Consider the following 13,457-nt stretch of genomic DNA (forward strand, 5'->3'; position numbering starts at 1 on the left):
TTCATTTGATGCTTTCTCTGCTTCTAATTTAAAAAGAATACTGAGACTTCTGATGTTTTAGGTTGGAGCACTTACGGATGCATCAGCAGCATAAAGGCCATGAAGCCATGCATGCTGAAATGATCCTTATACTGGCTGTAACACTAGTTGTAGCCCAAGTAGCATTGGTTGAGTGGAAGAAACGTCATTTTCGTTCCTATCAGGTACTTTTCTTACTGTTACATTCTTCATTCAGCTAACATTAAAATACTAAAGGAAAAAAAGAAAAAGATTTCTATAAGTCGTGTGTATTGATTCCTTGCATCTCATAGATTTTATTTCTTTGTAAGAATCCATACTGAGAACTAATAATATATTGATCTTTTTAGGAGATGGAGATGGGGGCATGAAGACTTGTTCCTAAATTTTAAAAATACATTTTGTGTTCAAATGTGGCCCCTTAATTGATTGTTCACCTGAGCTCAATGTACTATCATTACAGTGTTTAATCTTTGGTAACGCTTTCCTCTAAGTTCTGATTCATGGAATTTGAAATATATTTCAATTTATCCTTAAGTTGGGTGGTGGACAACATTTGCTCGGTTTTTGTGAAAACTGCTCAGATACACGATTGGCAAGTTCATCGCAAAACTGATGTTTTGGAGTGGATGCTCACCTAAGGGTGTCTTCCAGTTTGTACATTCTGACCCTCTTCCTTTGCTGATGTAATAAATGTGCATAATGTAAACTGTCTCTTACCGCTAGTCTAGCATATACTTCCCTAATCCACACTATCATTATGTCTTCTTGTAATAATCACTCGATCTATTCCCTGTCAAAATGTGGGTAGTTCATTAATAAACAAATGGGATGGGAACCAAAAAGCATACAGAATCAGAGAAACAAACAGTTGATTGCAAACTGATTGGGACAAACAGTGACCTGGGCTGATCTATTTACTGGAGAAATGGAAAGTTTTTGAGGTTTGGAGGAGATGGAACAGCAGGGGAGGGGGGGGGGGGGGGGGGAGATCACATCAGTGTGAACTTGAAGGAGCCTGCAAGGGAGATTTTAAAGTCAGGCCACTAGAAACAAAGTTGAGAAAAAAAGTGTTCAATGAAAATGTAGTCATTGTAGTACAGAAAGGGGTACTGGAAAGTTACAATAATGGAGGGAATAAAGTTAGGCACTTACTGTATCTTTGATGCATTGAGTTTTCACAGGCAAATAAACAAGACGCAAAGTTTTTCTAAGCTTTCAGACTCAGAGATAACTATCAGAAACATACAAACTCTCTGTTACGGTACATTGCCAAGCACTGCAGCCTGCTGGGATGAGGGGCTGTGTCAGGTGCAGTGAATAAGAGGAATAACACAGGCAGAAAAGGAATGAATAGGAATGTGGTAACAGTGAGCCTATGTGGTTCAGGAAGCAGAAGTTGCATGTGTAAAACTGTAAAGTTGATGAAATTGCATGTTCAGGAAACAATGTTCTGACTTTGGGAGGAAAGGAGATCAGAGCGCCAGGGTGGCCATGGAGAGAAAACTGTGTTTGTTGTTTAAAGGAGTAAAGGAGAAATAGATGTGGAGCAGGGAATAGTGAAGACTGATGCTAGGAGGAATATAGGATCAAAGGATATGTTGTGGAGACAATTACAGTCTGTATAACTCACAGAAGGGGAGAGGGCACCTAGACGGCCCCATTTATGAAGCCGCTGTTGAAGTGAAACATGTTCTGCTCAGCATTGTGTTCTACTACTGTGTGTTCAGCTTTGCCCTTGACCACATTTTGGTAAGTGGCTTGCATACAAGTGGACAATTAGTTGACAACCATGCACACATAAATTATACAGAAGTTACTGTAGAGTGGGCATGTGACATGATTGCAGCAGATGGCCCTGGCTCTGACAGTGTAGGATAAGCTAGTGACAGAACTGACAGATGGATCTTTCCCAAGGAGATGACCCATGTGGCCTGGGATTGAGAGGAAGTATAGTGCAAAGCTGAAACCAAGAATGTTCCACAGTGTGGATATGTGGCCTAATACCATTGTGAGAGGTGGGAAGAATTATCCTAATTTTAGGGCTCGAAAGAAAACAGTTTAAGTTCTGACAGAGGAGGGATATTGAGTAACAAGCGGATACATCATTTGCAGCTGGTTAGTGTGGGTGGTTTAAGAATTAAGGGCATATGTGGATATGGCAAAAGAGATCTCTTTGCATCCTAGGCTTGGAGTTTAATCCTTGGCTGTGAAGGCCTTTGTAAAACCTTCAGCGTACAGGACAAGGGATTGTTTGTCACAGCAGATACACTTTCCATGAATGGTAGACTGTATGGGAGGGGCATTTTAGTGAGGAAGGGTTGGCAGTTACTGGACTGTTCATACACGGTGTGCTCTACATGGCTGGAAATTTTCACGGAGCCATCAGCAGGCTGGAGGTCAACACCCAAGAAGGGAGTCTGTTGAACTGATCATGAATAGGTGAAGAAGAGAAGTTGTTACAGTTGCGAAGGAATGAGTATAGAGTGTCAGCCCTGGGTTCAGAGCATGAAAATATAATTAGCGATCTCGAATCAGACAACTGATGTAGGATATTGGGTAGCTAAGAAGCGTTCCTCCAAAGGTGACTGAGACTAATGAGAATGCCGAGCTGGTGACCAGCCACAAAGATATGCTCCCTTCATCACTCGTTACCACACATAAGGAACAGCTCATTGCATTCACTGCCATGTCTTTGGCTACTTCTTGTAGAGCTCTAACATGTTAAATATTCTCATCATTACTGTCTATGTCCCCCCCCCCCCTTTACAAAGTGATATTCCAGCAGCTATCCATTTTTCTCTCCTATTCCCAACCAATGTTTTCTGCTGGGGTCAACACTGGGAAGCAAGTGCTTGTGGATTGCTAATACTGGAAAGTCATTTATAATTGTTATATTTTTCAAATATTCTAAAAACAATTGAGTTGTTGTTATGCTACCTACCAAACAAAAGAAAGCAAATGATACTCTTTGGAAACTTTATACTAATTTTCTGAAAGATTCACGTAAAAGTAACTGTTTGGAAACACTCTGTAACACTTGTAATGTGAGTTCTGTTGTTGATTTTTCTCACCAGAATTACACAGGAAAGCAGTACACTGATAGACAAACTATTTGTCGGTGAACAGTTAGTCAAGTGATATAAATGTTTATACAGTAGTGGGTGGCCTCACTGACCATGGTGCACAAATGCCGTTACTAATTAAGTTACCTGGTTACAGTGAAGTAGTATCATGGAAAACAGTTTGAGTAATTGATGTACTGACAACCGAAAGTTTCGGGGCAGCCTGACAGGAAACTAACTGGACAGATGTGTATAATATGATGGATGTTAATTTCAATTATTCCCCCTCTCTGTAATTGTCTCAAGTTTCCTGTCACTAATAACTTCATACCATGATGTGGATTTTACCCATTCTCTATTTACGTGCTACTGCAAAGCTAGTGTTCTCGAAGAGAATTTGTAATCTTTTGGCCCTTTACTGAAACAAAAATATTGTTGCTGTTTCTGTATGTATGTAACCCTACAGTTCTATAACTGATACAAATTAACAACTAAATTCTTGTTTTCAGTTTATTACCTTGCTGGCATTGTGGATAATTCCACAGGTCATGTCACTACAAAATCGATGGTGGCGCTTCATTTTCTTGTGGCTACTTTTTTCCTGTATAACAGGATTTATTGTTCGAAAAGCTATGCAAAAACCAATACTGGGAACAACCCCAAGGTGAGAATTGATCAATTTAGTGGTTGTTAGCATGTGTAAACAAATAGCAAGTGCAACAGTTAATCATGTTCTTTACACGTAATGTATAATGAAAAAAAAGGTTGTGTGTGTGTGTGTGTGTGTGTGTGTGTGTGTGTGTGTGTGTGTGTGTGTGTGCGCGTGTGTGTGTGTGTGTGTGTGTGTGTGTGTGTGTGTGTCAGTCAAAAATGAAGCACATTTTCTCATTCGCTATACTGCTACTCACAGTTATAATGGATAGTATATAATATTCTAATAGTTTATGCTGAACGTGTGTATTTGGAGTCTTAGTTAAATTGATTCATTGAAGACAGTTGATGATGTATGTGTATTTGCTCTCTTTGGAACAACAGTTGCTGCAGAAAAATTCAGAAACTCATAATGGAAAGTATTGTCTTCAGTGTCTTAAAAAGCCTTTCATTGTATGACACTAAATTGTCTACAGATACTCAAGCTGGATTATTTTGGTATAGTGCCCAGATTGCAGTTCGTGTCAGTCATTAAGATTTGTTGGAGATGTGGTCGAGTATGTTCTCTAAAGAAATCACTAAAACATGTTTACCCATTGCTCATTTTATTAGCAGTATACTGATAATAGAAAGGGGAGCTGCCCTGAGCGCTGAATGCTCATCTGCCACCCAGAACTTATGAATACTTACTAGAGTTGGCTCCTAGGTGTGCACTCAGTGACATCCCCGATGAGCATTAGGATTTAGGTTTTTTGATGTAGGGGCCACATCAGCACCCTCATGTTCGTGGAATATTCCTCAAACCACTCTGACAAGATTCGAGAAAAGTTGTATGGTGCTTGTCTGATAAGACATACAGTTTACCTGAAGATAAATTAAGAGGTGCACTTGATTGGACAATAGGATCCTATATTTTATACCATGTAAACATCTCCCACATGAGAACACCTCCATCACCTGTTGGCAGGCAGGACACATTGGCTCATGTAATTTCCAACATACTGGTGTGTACCAATAAAACATGATGTTGGGAAGTATCAAACAAGCAGACCCCAAGTCAGTCTTGACCTCTGATGATAACTCTGTGACATATTTTGAGGTCTGCTCAACTCTTGACAATATTACTCTTCTTCAGGTAGCAATAAATCAGTATTATTCTTCTTCTGTAGTGCTAAGCCCTTGTTGAGCCTTGGCTGCTTCATCTACTTTCCTCCACTCTTAACAATTATTTTGCTACTCTTTTCCACCCCCAGCCTCCTATGTTGGTGAGATCTTCTATTACACCATCAATCCACCTTCTTCTATGTCTCCCTTTCCATCTAGAGCAGTATTAGTGAACCTGTTCCCTGCCACCCATTAGTGGACATTCCAGTTTTCATGGAGGGTGGTAGGCAGTTGGGGGTTAAAGATATTTCCATCAGGTTTTCATAAAAAAATTGGCATAAAATATTTGGTAATTACTTATTATTACGAGGGGCATTTGAAAAGTAATTGTGTGGTGATTAAACATTACTTTACGAAAGGCAAAACGCCTCAGGAGACTAAAGAGAAGCTTGACAAACAATATGGTGACTCTAAACCTTCAGTTAGAACAGTTTATAAGTGGTTTCAAAATTTTCGGAGTGGCCATATGGGCACAAGTGATGCTGAATGTTCTGGATGCCCTGTGAAGGTTGCGTCTCCAGAAATCATTGATAAAATCCATGATATGGTGATGGATGACAGTAAAGTTAAGGTGCATGAGATTGCTAGTGCTGTGGGTATCTCAAATGTATGGGTACATAATATTTTGCATAAACATTTGGACATGAGAAAGTTATCCGCAAGATGGGTTCCGCGATTGCTCACGCTTGACCAAAAACGGGATCATGTGAAGTGTTGCAAGGATTGTTTGCAGCTGTTCAGGAAGAATCCACAGGACTTTACCTGTCGTTTTGTCACTGTGGATGAAACATGGATACATTACTATACTCCTGAGGCCAAATAACAATCTAAACAATGGGTTACCAAGGGAGAATCTGCACCAAAAAAGGCGAAGACCATTCCTATGACCGGAAAGGTTATGGCGGCTGTCTTTTGGGATTTGCAAGGTATAATCCTCATCGACTATCTGGAAAAGGGTATTACAGGAGCATATTATTCATCGTTATTGGACCGTTTGAAAACCGAGCTGCAAGAAAAACGCTTGGGATTGGACTGCAAAAAAGTCTTTTTCCATCACGACAATGCACCAGCACACACCTCAGCAGTTCAGCATGGCTGGCTGGTGTGGCCGAGCGGTTCTAGGCACTTCAGTCTGGAACCATGCAACCGCTACAGTTGCAGGTTCGAATCATGCCTCGGGCATGGATGTGTGTGATGTCCTTAGGTTAGTTAGGTTTCAGTAGTTCTAAGTTCTAAGGGACTGATGACCTCAGATGTTAAGTCCCATAGTGCTCACAGCCAAGTTCAGCACACACCTCAGCAGTTGTTGTCACAAAATTAATGGAAATAGGATTCCAAGTCGTTTCACATCCCCCCTATTCTCCAGACTTGGCTCCCTTGGACCACTATTTGTTCCCCAGTTTGAAGAAATGGCTGGTGGGATAAAGATTTTATTCAAATGAGGTGGCGATTGCAGCAATTTTAATAGCTGTTTTGCAGACTTGGACTATTCCTATTATTTAGAAGGGATCAACAAATTAGAACAGTGTTGGACAGCCTAAAGGAGACTATGTCGAAAAATAAAAAAGGTTTACCCCAAACACTTAAGTAGTTTTTATTTTTGCACAGACTTTTCAAATGCCCCTCGTATATGCTTTAACTTGCTGCAGCTCTGCTTTATAAAGTGAGGTCACTTTCCTACTTTATAGATCACACTGTGGAACCAACAGAGATACAAAAGTGGGTGGTAGGTAAAAAGGGTTGAGCACCCCTGGTCTAGAGCATGGATCATACCTTGCATCACTTTCTTTCATATTCTATGCTAGCCATTGTATTTCTTGTGACAGGAATAAATCACTCTTTCCTACAAAGACATCATCTTGTATGATTCCTTCCCCTCCTTTCCAACCTGAAGAAAGACTGTGGCATTACTTGTATACTCAGTATTTTCAAGAGAACTTCAAACAAGAACTTTAATCAGCTTCATACAGTCCTTCCTCTCTAGATGCTTTTTAAATATAAGATCAATGATACTCTTTTCAAAAGATTCAAGTGAAAGTGTAATGTCCCTCAGCATTAAGTTTTAAGCATTTTCAGTCTATCAACAGCACATGTTCAGCATATAAGACCAAACTGTGCAACACACTCTTCTCTGCCTACAGAGGTAGAGAAAGGAAGTGTCATTCTGCTACATGCCAAGTGTTCAGTAATTCGTGGAAATGAGACTGTCAGTGTAGCAGCCAAGGAGTGGCACAATCCATTGTTTCACTGTGTCCATTCACCTCAGTTTTGCATCAGAGGGTAGTGCATCAGCGAATAAATCATGCCTGTTGAATAGAGCTCTGCCCAGTAATGCATGAATTCCTCTTTTGACAAAAGGACCCACCAATGTTTGGCATATGTGGTGTACAGATTTTTATACTCCATATTTTAACACCATGTTTGATATCATGACAAGAGAATAGCAATCAACTGATCTGCCTTCGTTTTTAGATGACATTGAGACAAATATGTTTCTTTTTTTTCTGCCTGACCTTGTACATTATTGTTGTTAAGATTGTAATGTTTCCAGAATGGCTGTCTCATCCTTGTTTATCCCAGTGATCAGCAAGCAAAAGTCTCGTTAGTGTACCTTCATTTTACTCATGTATGTTTGGGGGGCTAGGGGATGGAGTGTGAAATTGTGTTGCTCAGATTTAAGTTTCAGGATTTTATTTGGTAGAATACAATTTTAAATATTTTAATCATATTTGTATTAACTTATATTAGTATGTATGTCAATGACCTCATTGTGGAGTACCATGTTCAAACAGCCATACTGCACACCGCATTGTGCTGTTGTTTGTGCTTCATTTTCAACTGTCATAAGTTTGATTTCTTACCATGGGAACAATCTCCAGCCCCTTTGATTGCCATGACACTCAGTCACTGTGTGCGAGAAGAATATGTATTTATTATTTTGTGATGACTAGTAAACTGATTCAGGTGTTAATATTTAGTGTTTCCCGATATCCTTTTCTGGATATCATTTGCAATAATGTGGAGGTTTAGGAACCAATCAGAGAAAGAAAATACAGATGAGCCTAAGAATTGAGCATAATAGGCAAAGAATATGTCAGAATATTTGGACCCTGAAGTGATGAGAAATACATTAAATATTGCTTGATATAGCAGTATCACAGCTGCATCTTCTCATAAGACAGCAATAAACTTCACGAGAAAGAAGAAGTTGATGATAACATCACTACTCACTTCATAAATTACCCTAAAAAATTTATGACTAATGTTGGGATATGTTTCATGCTTTGCAGTAGTGGTTATTCCCTCAGTAGACAACACCAACACCACTTGTAAAATGTTGGACTGTGCAGCAGATATGAATATGTGTTATAGAAATACAGTGCTCTGCAAGACTTAAGGACAAGGTAGATAAAGTTACCTAACGTACTTAACTATTGGTGGAAATTGATGCAAGTGCGGGAAGGTGTTGCCAGAGGCCTGTCAGTTATTCACAGAAAAGTTGGAAGTCACATGGTGTGAGGTCATCATGACTATAAATCCAAATGAGGCTTGCCCCACAATGTGAGGCAGTTAAAGGAATGGGAAAAGGTGGTGTGTGTAAATTAGAAACCAGTTGCTGTTCACTGTGGTGGTGTTCTTCATTACAATGTGGCCCGGATACATATGGATGACTCGACATGGGGAAGAACCTTCGGGAAACTGGAAGCAGGACGGAATTGACAAGTGTCACCCAGGAGTTTGGTATTGCTCACAGTCTTTTTTTCACATGTAAGGAGAGCGATCCGAACCATAGGCACTACTGCCTACTGGAGAGATGGTCGACCATGGTCTGCTATAGCAGCAGATAATTGCTACTTTGTGCAACAGGCAAGAAGGGGCACATATCAAATAGTGGGTGCAGTTGCAACCATATTCAGCAGGACTGCACTCTCATCCTCCAAAAATTGCACAGCGACTGAATGGGGATCATCTCTTTGCCCGATGACCAGCACATTGCTACACACAAATCAGTGGCACCATTTGCAATGGTGCCAAGAACAAAGGGAATGGACCAGTGAGGATTGGCATTGCATGTTCTTTTCGGATGAGAGTAGATTCAGCCTGAGTAGTGGTTCTGGATATACCATCAAATGACAGGATGTAGGAACACTTAATGCACTCAGGAACATTATCAGAGAGACTGGTTTTAGTGGTCCAGGTGTTACGGTGTTGGGAGGTGCTATGTTTCATAGGCTTATTGATCTCCATATCTCTGGAGATGGTGCATTCACCGGTCAATGTTACTGTCACACTGTACTCCTTCCCCATGTGCATCTTCAGAGGTGCATTTGGTCCCGATTTCTTTTTTATGGATTTTATTGTGCAACTGCATTGAACAGTGCATGTGGAGGAGATTCTGGAATGAGAAGTTACACTCCTGGAAATTGAAATAAGAACACCGTGAATTCATTGTCCCAGGAAGGGGAAACTTTATTGACACATTCCTGGGGTCAGATACATCACATGATCACACTGACAGAACCACAGGCACATAGACACAGGCAACAGAGCATGCACAATGTCGGCACTAGTACAGTGTATATCCACCTTTCGCAGCAATGCAGGCTGCTATTCTCCCATGGAGACGATCGTAGAGATGCTGGATGTAGTCCTGTGGAACGGCTTGCCATGCCATTTCCACCTGGCGCCTCAGTTGGACCAGCGTTCATGCTGGACGTGCAGACCGCGTGAGACGACGCTTCATCCAGTCCCAAACATGCTCAATGGGGGACAGATCCGGAGATCTTGCTGGCCAGGGTAGTTGACTTACACCTTCTAGAGCACGTTGGGTGGCACGGGATACATGCGGACGTGCATTGTCCTGTTGGAACAGCAAGTTCCCTTGCCGGTCTAGGAATGGTAGAACGATGGGTTCGATGACGGTTTGGATGTACCGTGCACTATTCAGTGTCCCCTCGACGATCACCAGTGGTGTACGGCCAGTGTAGGAGATCGCTCCCCACACCATGATGCCGGGTGTTGGCCCTGTGTGCCTCGATCGTATGCAGTCCTGATTGTGGCGCTCACCTGCACGGCGCCAAACACGCATACGACCATCATTGGCACCAAGGCAGAAGCGACTCTCATCGCTGAAGACGACACGTCTCCATTCGTCCCTCCATTCACGCCTGTCGCGACACCACTGGAGGCGGGCTGCACGATGTTGGGGCGTGAGCGGAAGACGGCCTAACGGTGTGCGGGACCGTAGCCCAGCGTCATGGAGACGGTTGCGAATGGTCCTCGCCGATACCCCAGGAGCAACAGTGTCCCTAATTTGCTGGGAAGTGGCGGTGCGGTCCCCTACGGCACTGCGTAGGATCCTACGGTCTTGGCGTGCATCCGTGCGTCGCTGCGGTCCGGTCCCAGGTCGACGGGCACGTGCACCTTCCGCCGACCACTGGCGACAACATCGATGTACTGTGGAGACCTCACGCCCCACGTGTTGAGCAATTCAGCGGTACGTCCACCCGGCCTCCCGCATGCCCACTATACGCCCTCGCTCAAAGTCCGTCAACTGCACATACGGTTCACGTCCACGCTGTCGCGGCATGCTACCAGTGTTAAAGACTGCGATGGAGCTCCGTATGCCACGGCAAACTGGCTGACACTGACGGCGGCGGTGCACAAATGCTGCGCAGCTAGCGCCATTCGACGGCCAACACCGCGGTTCCTGGTGTGTCCGCTGTGCCGTGCGTGTGATCATTGCTTGTACAGCCCTCTCGCAGTGTCCGGAGCAAGTATGGTGGGTCTGACACACCGGTGTCAATGTGTTCTTTTTTCCATTTCCAGGAGTGTATTTGGTGAATGGATTGGCTTGCCCATTCTCCCAACTTAAATCCCATTGAGCACGTGTGGTATGTAGCACATCCACATCAGAGGAGGAGAGAATAAACACTGTGGGTGCATTGGTGGAATAGAGGGCTGCATAGTACTGGAATGGGAACAGGGAAGGGGTAGGTGAGCAAAGGACAATGACTAATGAAGGTTGAGGCAGTATGATTACGGGAACATAGGGTATATTGTAGGGAGAGTTCCCATATGCGCAGTTCAGAAAAACTTTTCTACCCATTACCTATTCTGATTACAGCACTATGCAGCCCTCTGTTCCATCAGTCCACAGTCTTTTTACTTTTCGCCTGCCATCTCCCCATCTGCCTTCCGTCTAACTTCCTGGCTGCACCATTTGCCCTACCCTTTCCCCGCCTTGTCCTCGTAAGCTTCCGTAAGCAGCAGCACTTTCTGTGTCGTCCCCCCCCCCCCAACCTGCTATCCCTTTGCTTCCCCACCCTAGCCTTCTCATTACCACCACCACCACCACCACCACCCAGTTTGCTTCTGCCATCATGCGGTGCTGCTCACTGTCTGGCCGTGGCAGCCAGAGACTGTGGTCATGTGTGTGCTAGTTATTTGTGTGTGTGTGGCGGGGGGGGGGGGGGGGGTGTCTAATTCTGATGGCCGCTTTGTCTGACATTCTTTTTGTTGTGCCCATCTGCGACTCAGCATCTCTGCTATATAGTGAGCAACAACTGTCCTTTTCATAATGAGTCGTATGAATAAAACAGAGAATATACTTTATACTCAGATGTTCGGAGAAAGTTCTCTGGTTGGCATGAATAAAGCGAGTCTGAGAATATACTTCACCCGAGTATGTTCTCAGTGTGGGTTGAAGGGTGGGGGAAGTTGCTCAAGCAAAGTATATTCTCCGATTTCGTATGAATAAAGCCAAAGAAGTTTCTCACAAGCGGAGAACATTCTCTGTTTTTGTGAGTGAGCTCCATAGCATACTTCGAGCTGAGTGAGTTGTGTTGTGTTGTGTTGTGATTAAGCGTTACCGAGTGTTTTTAGCGAAAATAGCGGAATTTATGTTTCTTGAAAGGCAAAAAAAGATATACGTAGTACGCAGGAACACAGAAGAAAAGAACTGTAGAAGTTTGTATAGATTTAACAGTCAAAACATTAATTGGCTGGCAAATCACTTTCTTCCGGAAAATCACGAAAGAAGAGGAGGCGCCCTTTCCAATGAATGCAAAATGAAAATATTTTTGCGCTATTTAGCAGATCCAGGCTTTCAGATAGGTGTAGGAGAAGATTTGGGAGGACACCAGACTACAGTATCACTAACATTTTCGTATGCTCTGCAACAGGTCAACAGGAAAGCACCGTTGTGGATCAGATTTCCGAGAAATATTAATGAACTAGAAACAGCGAAAGTTAAATGGCAATCGAGATACAAGTTTCCATGTGCGGTAGGGGCCCTAGACTGCACTCACATACCTATAATGAAACCTTCATCACATGGAGACGAATACGTCAATCGAAAGGGCTTTCCATCTATAAACGTGCAGGCGACGTGTGACAACAGTGAAATGTTTACGAGTGTTGATGCTTCATGGCCAGGGTCTGTACATGACGCTAGGATATGGAGAAACTCCAATGTCTATCGTATATTGCGTGAGAACCAGTGCAACGCCCTAATTTTAGGAGACGAAGGATATGGCATTGCACCGTGGTTAATGACACCATTTCAGAATCCAGAAACACTCTAAGGAAAGGGTGATAATCGAACGGTGCTTTGGACAGGTGAAAAGGCATTTCCCGATTCTGCAAAATAAAATGAGGCTTGCCCAAACAAAAATCCCCAGTGTGATAGTAGCCCGTTTTGTTTTGCACAACGTAGCAAAACATGTAGGGGATGAGGATTTTGAGGCACCTAGTGATGACGACAACAATCTTCCAGTACTGGGAGAAGAGGAAGCAGCAAACGTACGTGTACGTGGAACAAATAGGAGACGGGAAATTGTAAATGTAATACGACAACTGTAATGTATGGGTGTCTGCCCAAACATTGAATAATTAAACCCAATTTGATATTTTTTTAATTACAGTAATTATTCCCTCATGAAAATAAAGCACAGTGCTCTTATGTTACGTAATAAAATGGTATTTAGTGTTGTTTTTTTTTTTTTTTTTTTTTTTCATTCTCTATCATCGATTTTACTTTCAACAAAAATTGTTTAACATGTAACTATTCAAACTGGAACAGAGATACTACTGTAAATAGCTTTGGACACAACAGGTTAACATGAACTGCTGGAACCTTAATGTAATTTCTGTACTGTAACTTCAGCAGATTGATGGCACAAGTTTTTATTTTACTTTACCAAAATTGTTCCAAGGATGTGGTGAAGGTATTTGCCACGTGCTACATCACGTGAATAAGTGCACAACTGTCTAACCTGTAGCATTTAAAATACAAACAAGTTACTCTCTTTGCTTTACTTTACCAGAAATTGTTTCAAGGATGTGGTGAAGATGTTTGCCAGGTGCTACAGTAAATAAGTGCACAACTGTCTAACCAGCAGCATTTAAAATACAAACAAGTTACTCTTTTTGCTTTACTTTACCAGAAACTGTTTCAAGGATATGGTGAAGATATTTGCCAGGTGCTACAGTAAATAAGTGCACAACTGTCTAACCTGCAGCATTTAAAATACAAACAAGTTACTGTTTTTGCTTTAC

At 42.4% G+C, this 13,457-nt stretch overlaps 1 protein-coding gene across 1 annotated transcript in view; it reads left to right on the forward strand.

Moving 5' to 3' along the window:
- LOC126199171 (RING finger protein 121) overlaps nt 1-13,457 on the forward strand; it is a 108,859-nt gene that overhangs the window by 25,071 nt on the left and 70,331 nt on the right. The window contains exons 3-4 of the mRNA XM_049935930.1: nt 62-203; nt 3,593-3,747. Coding sequence (XP_049791887.1) covers nt 62-203; nt 3,593-3,747 — 297 coding nt within the window. The remainder of the gene's footprint in view (nt 1-61; nt 204-3,592; nt 3,748-13,457) is intronic.

Source organism: Schistocerca nitens, chromosome 8 (genome assembly GCF_023898315.1).
Source record: "Schistocerca nitens isolate TAMUIC-IGC-003100 chromosome 8, iqSchNite1.1, whole genome shotgun sequence".
In the NCBI taxonomy this organism is placed as follows: Eukaryota; Metazoa; Arthropoda; class Insecta; order Orthoptera; family Acrididae; genus Schistocerca; species Schistocerca nitens.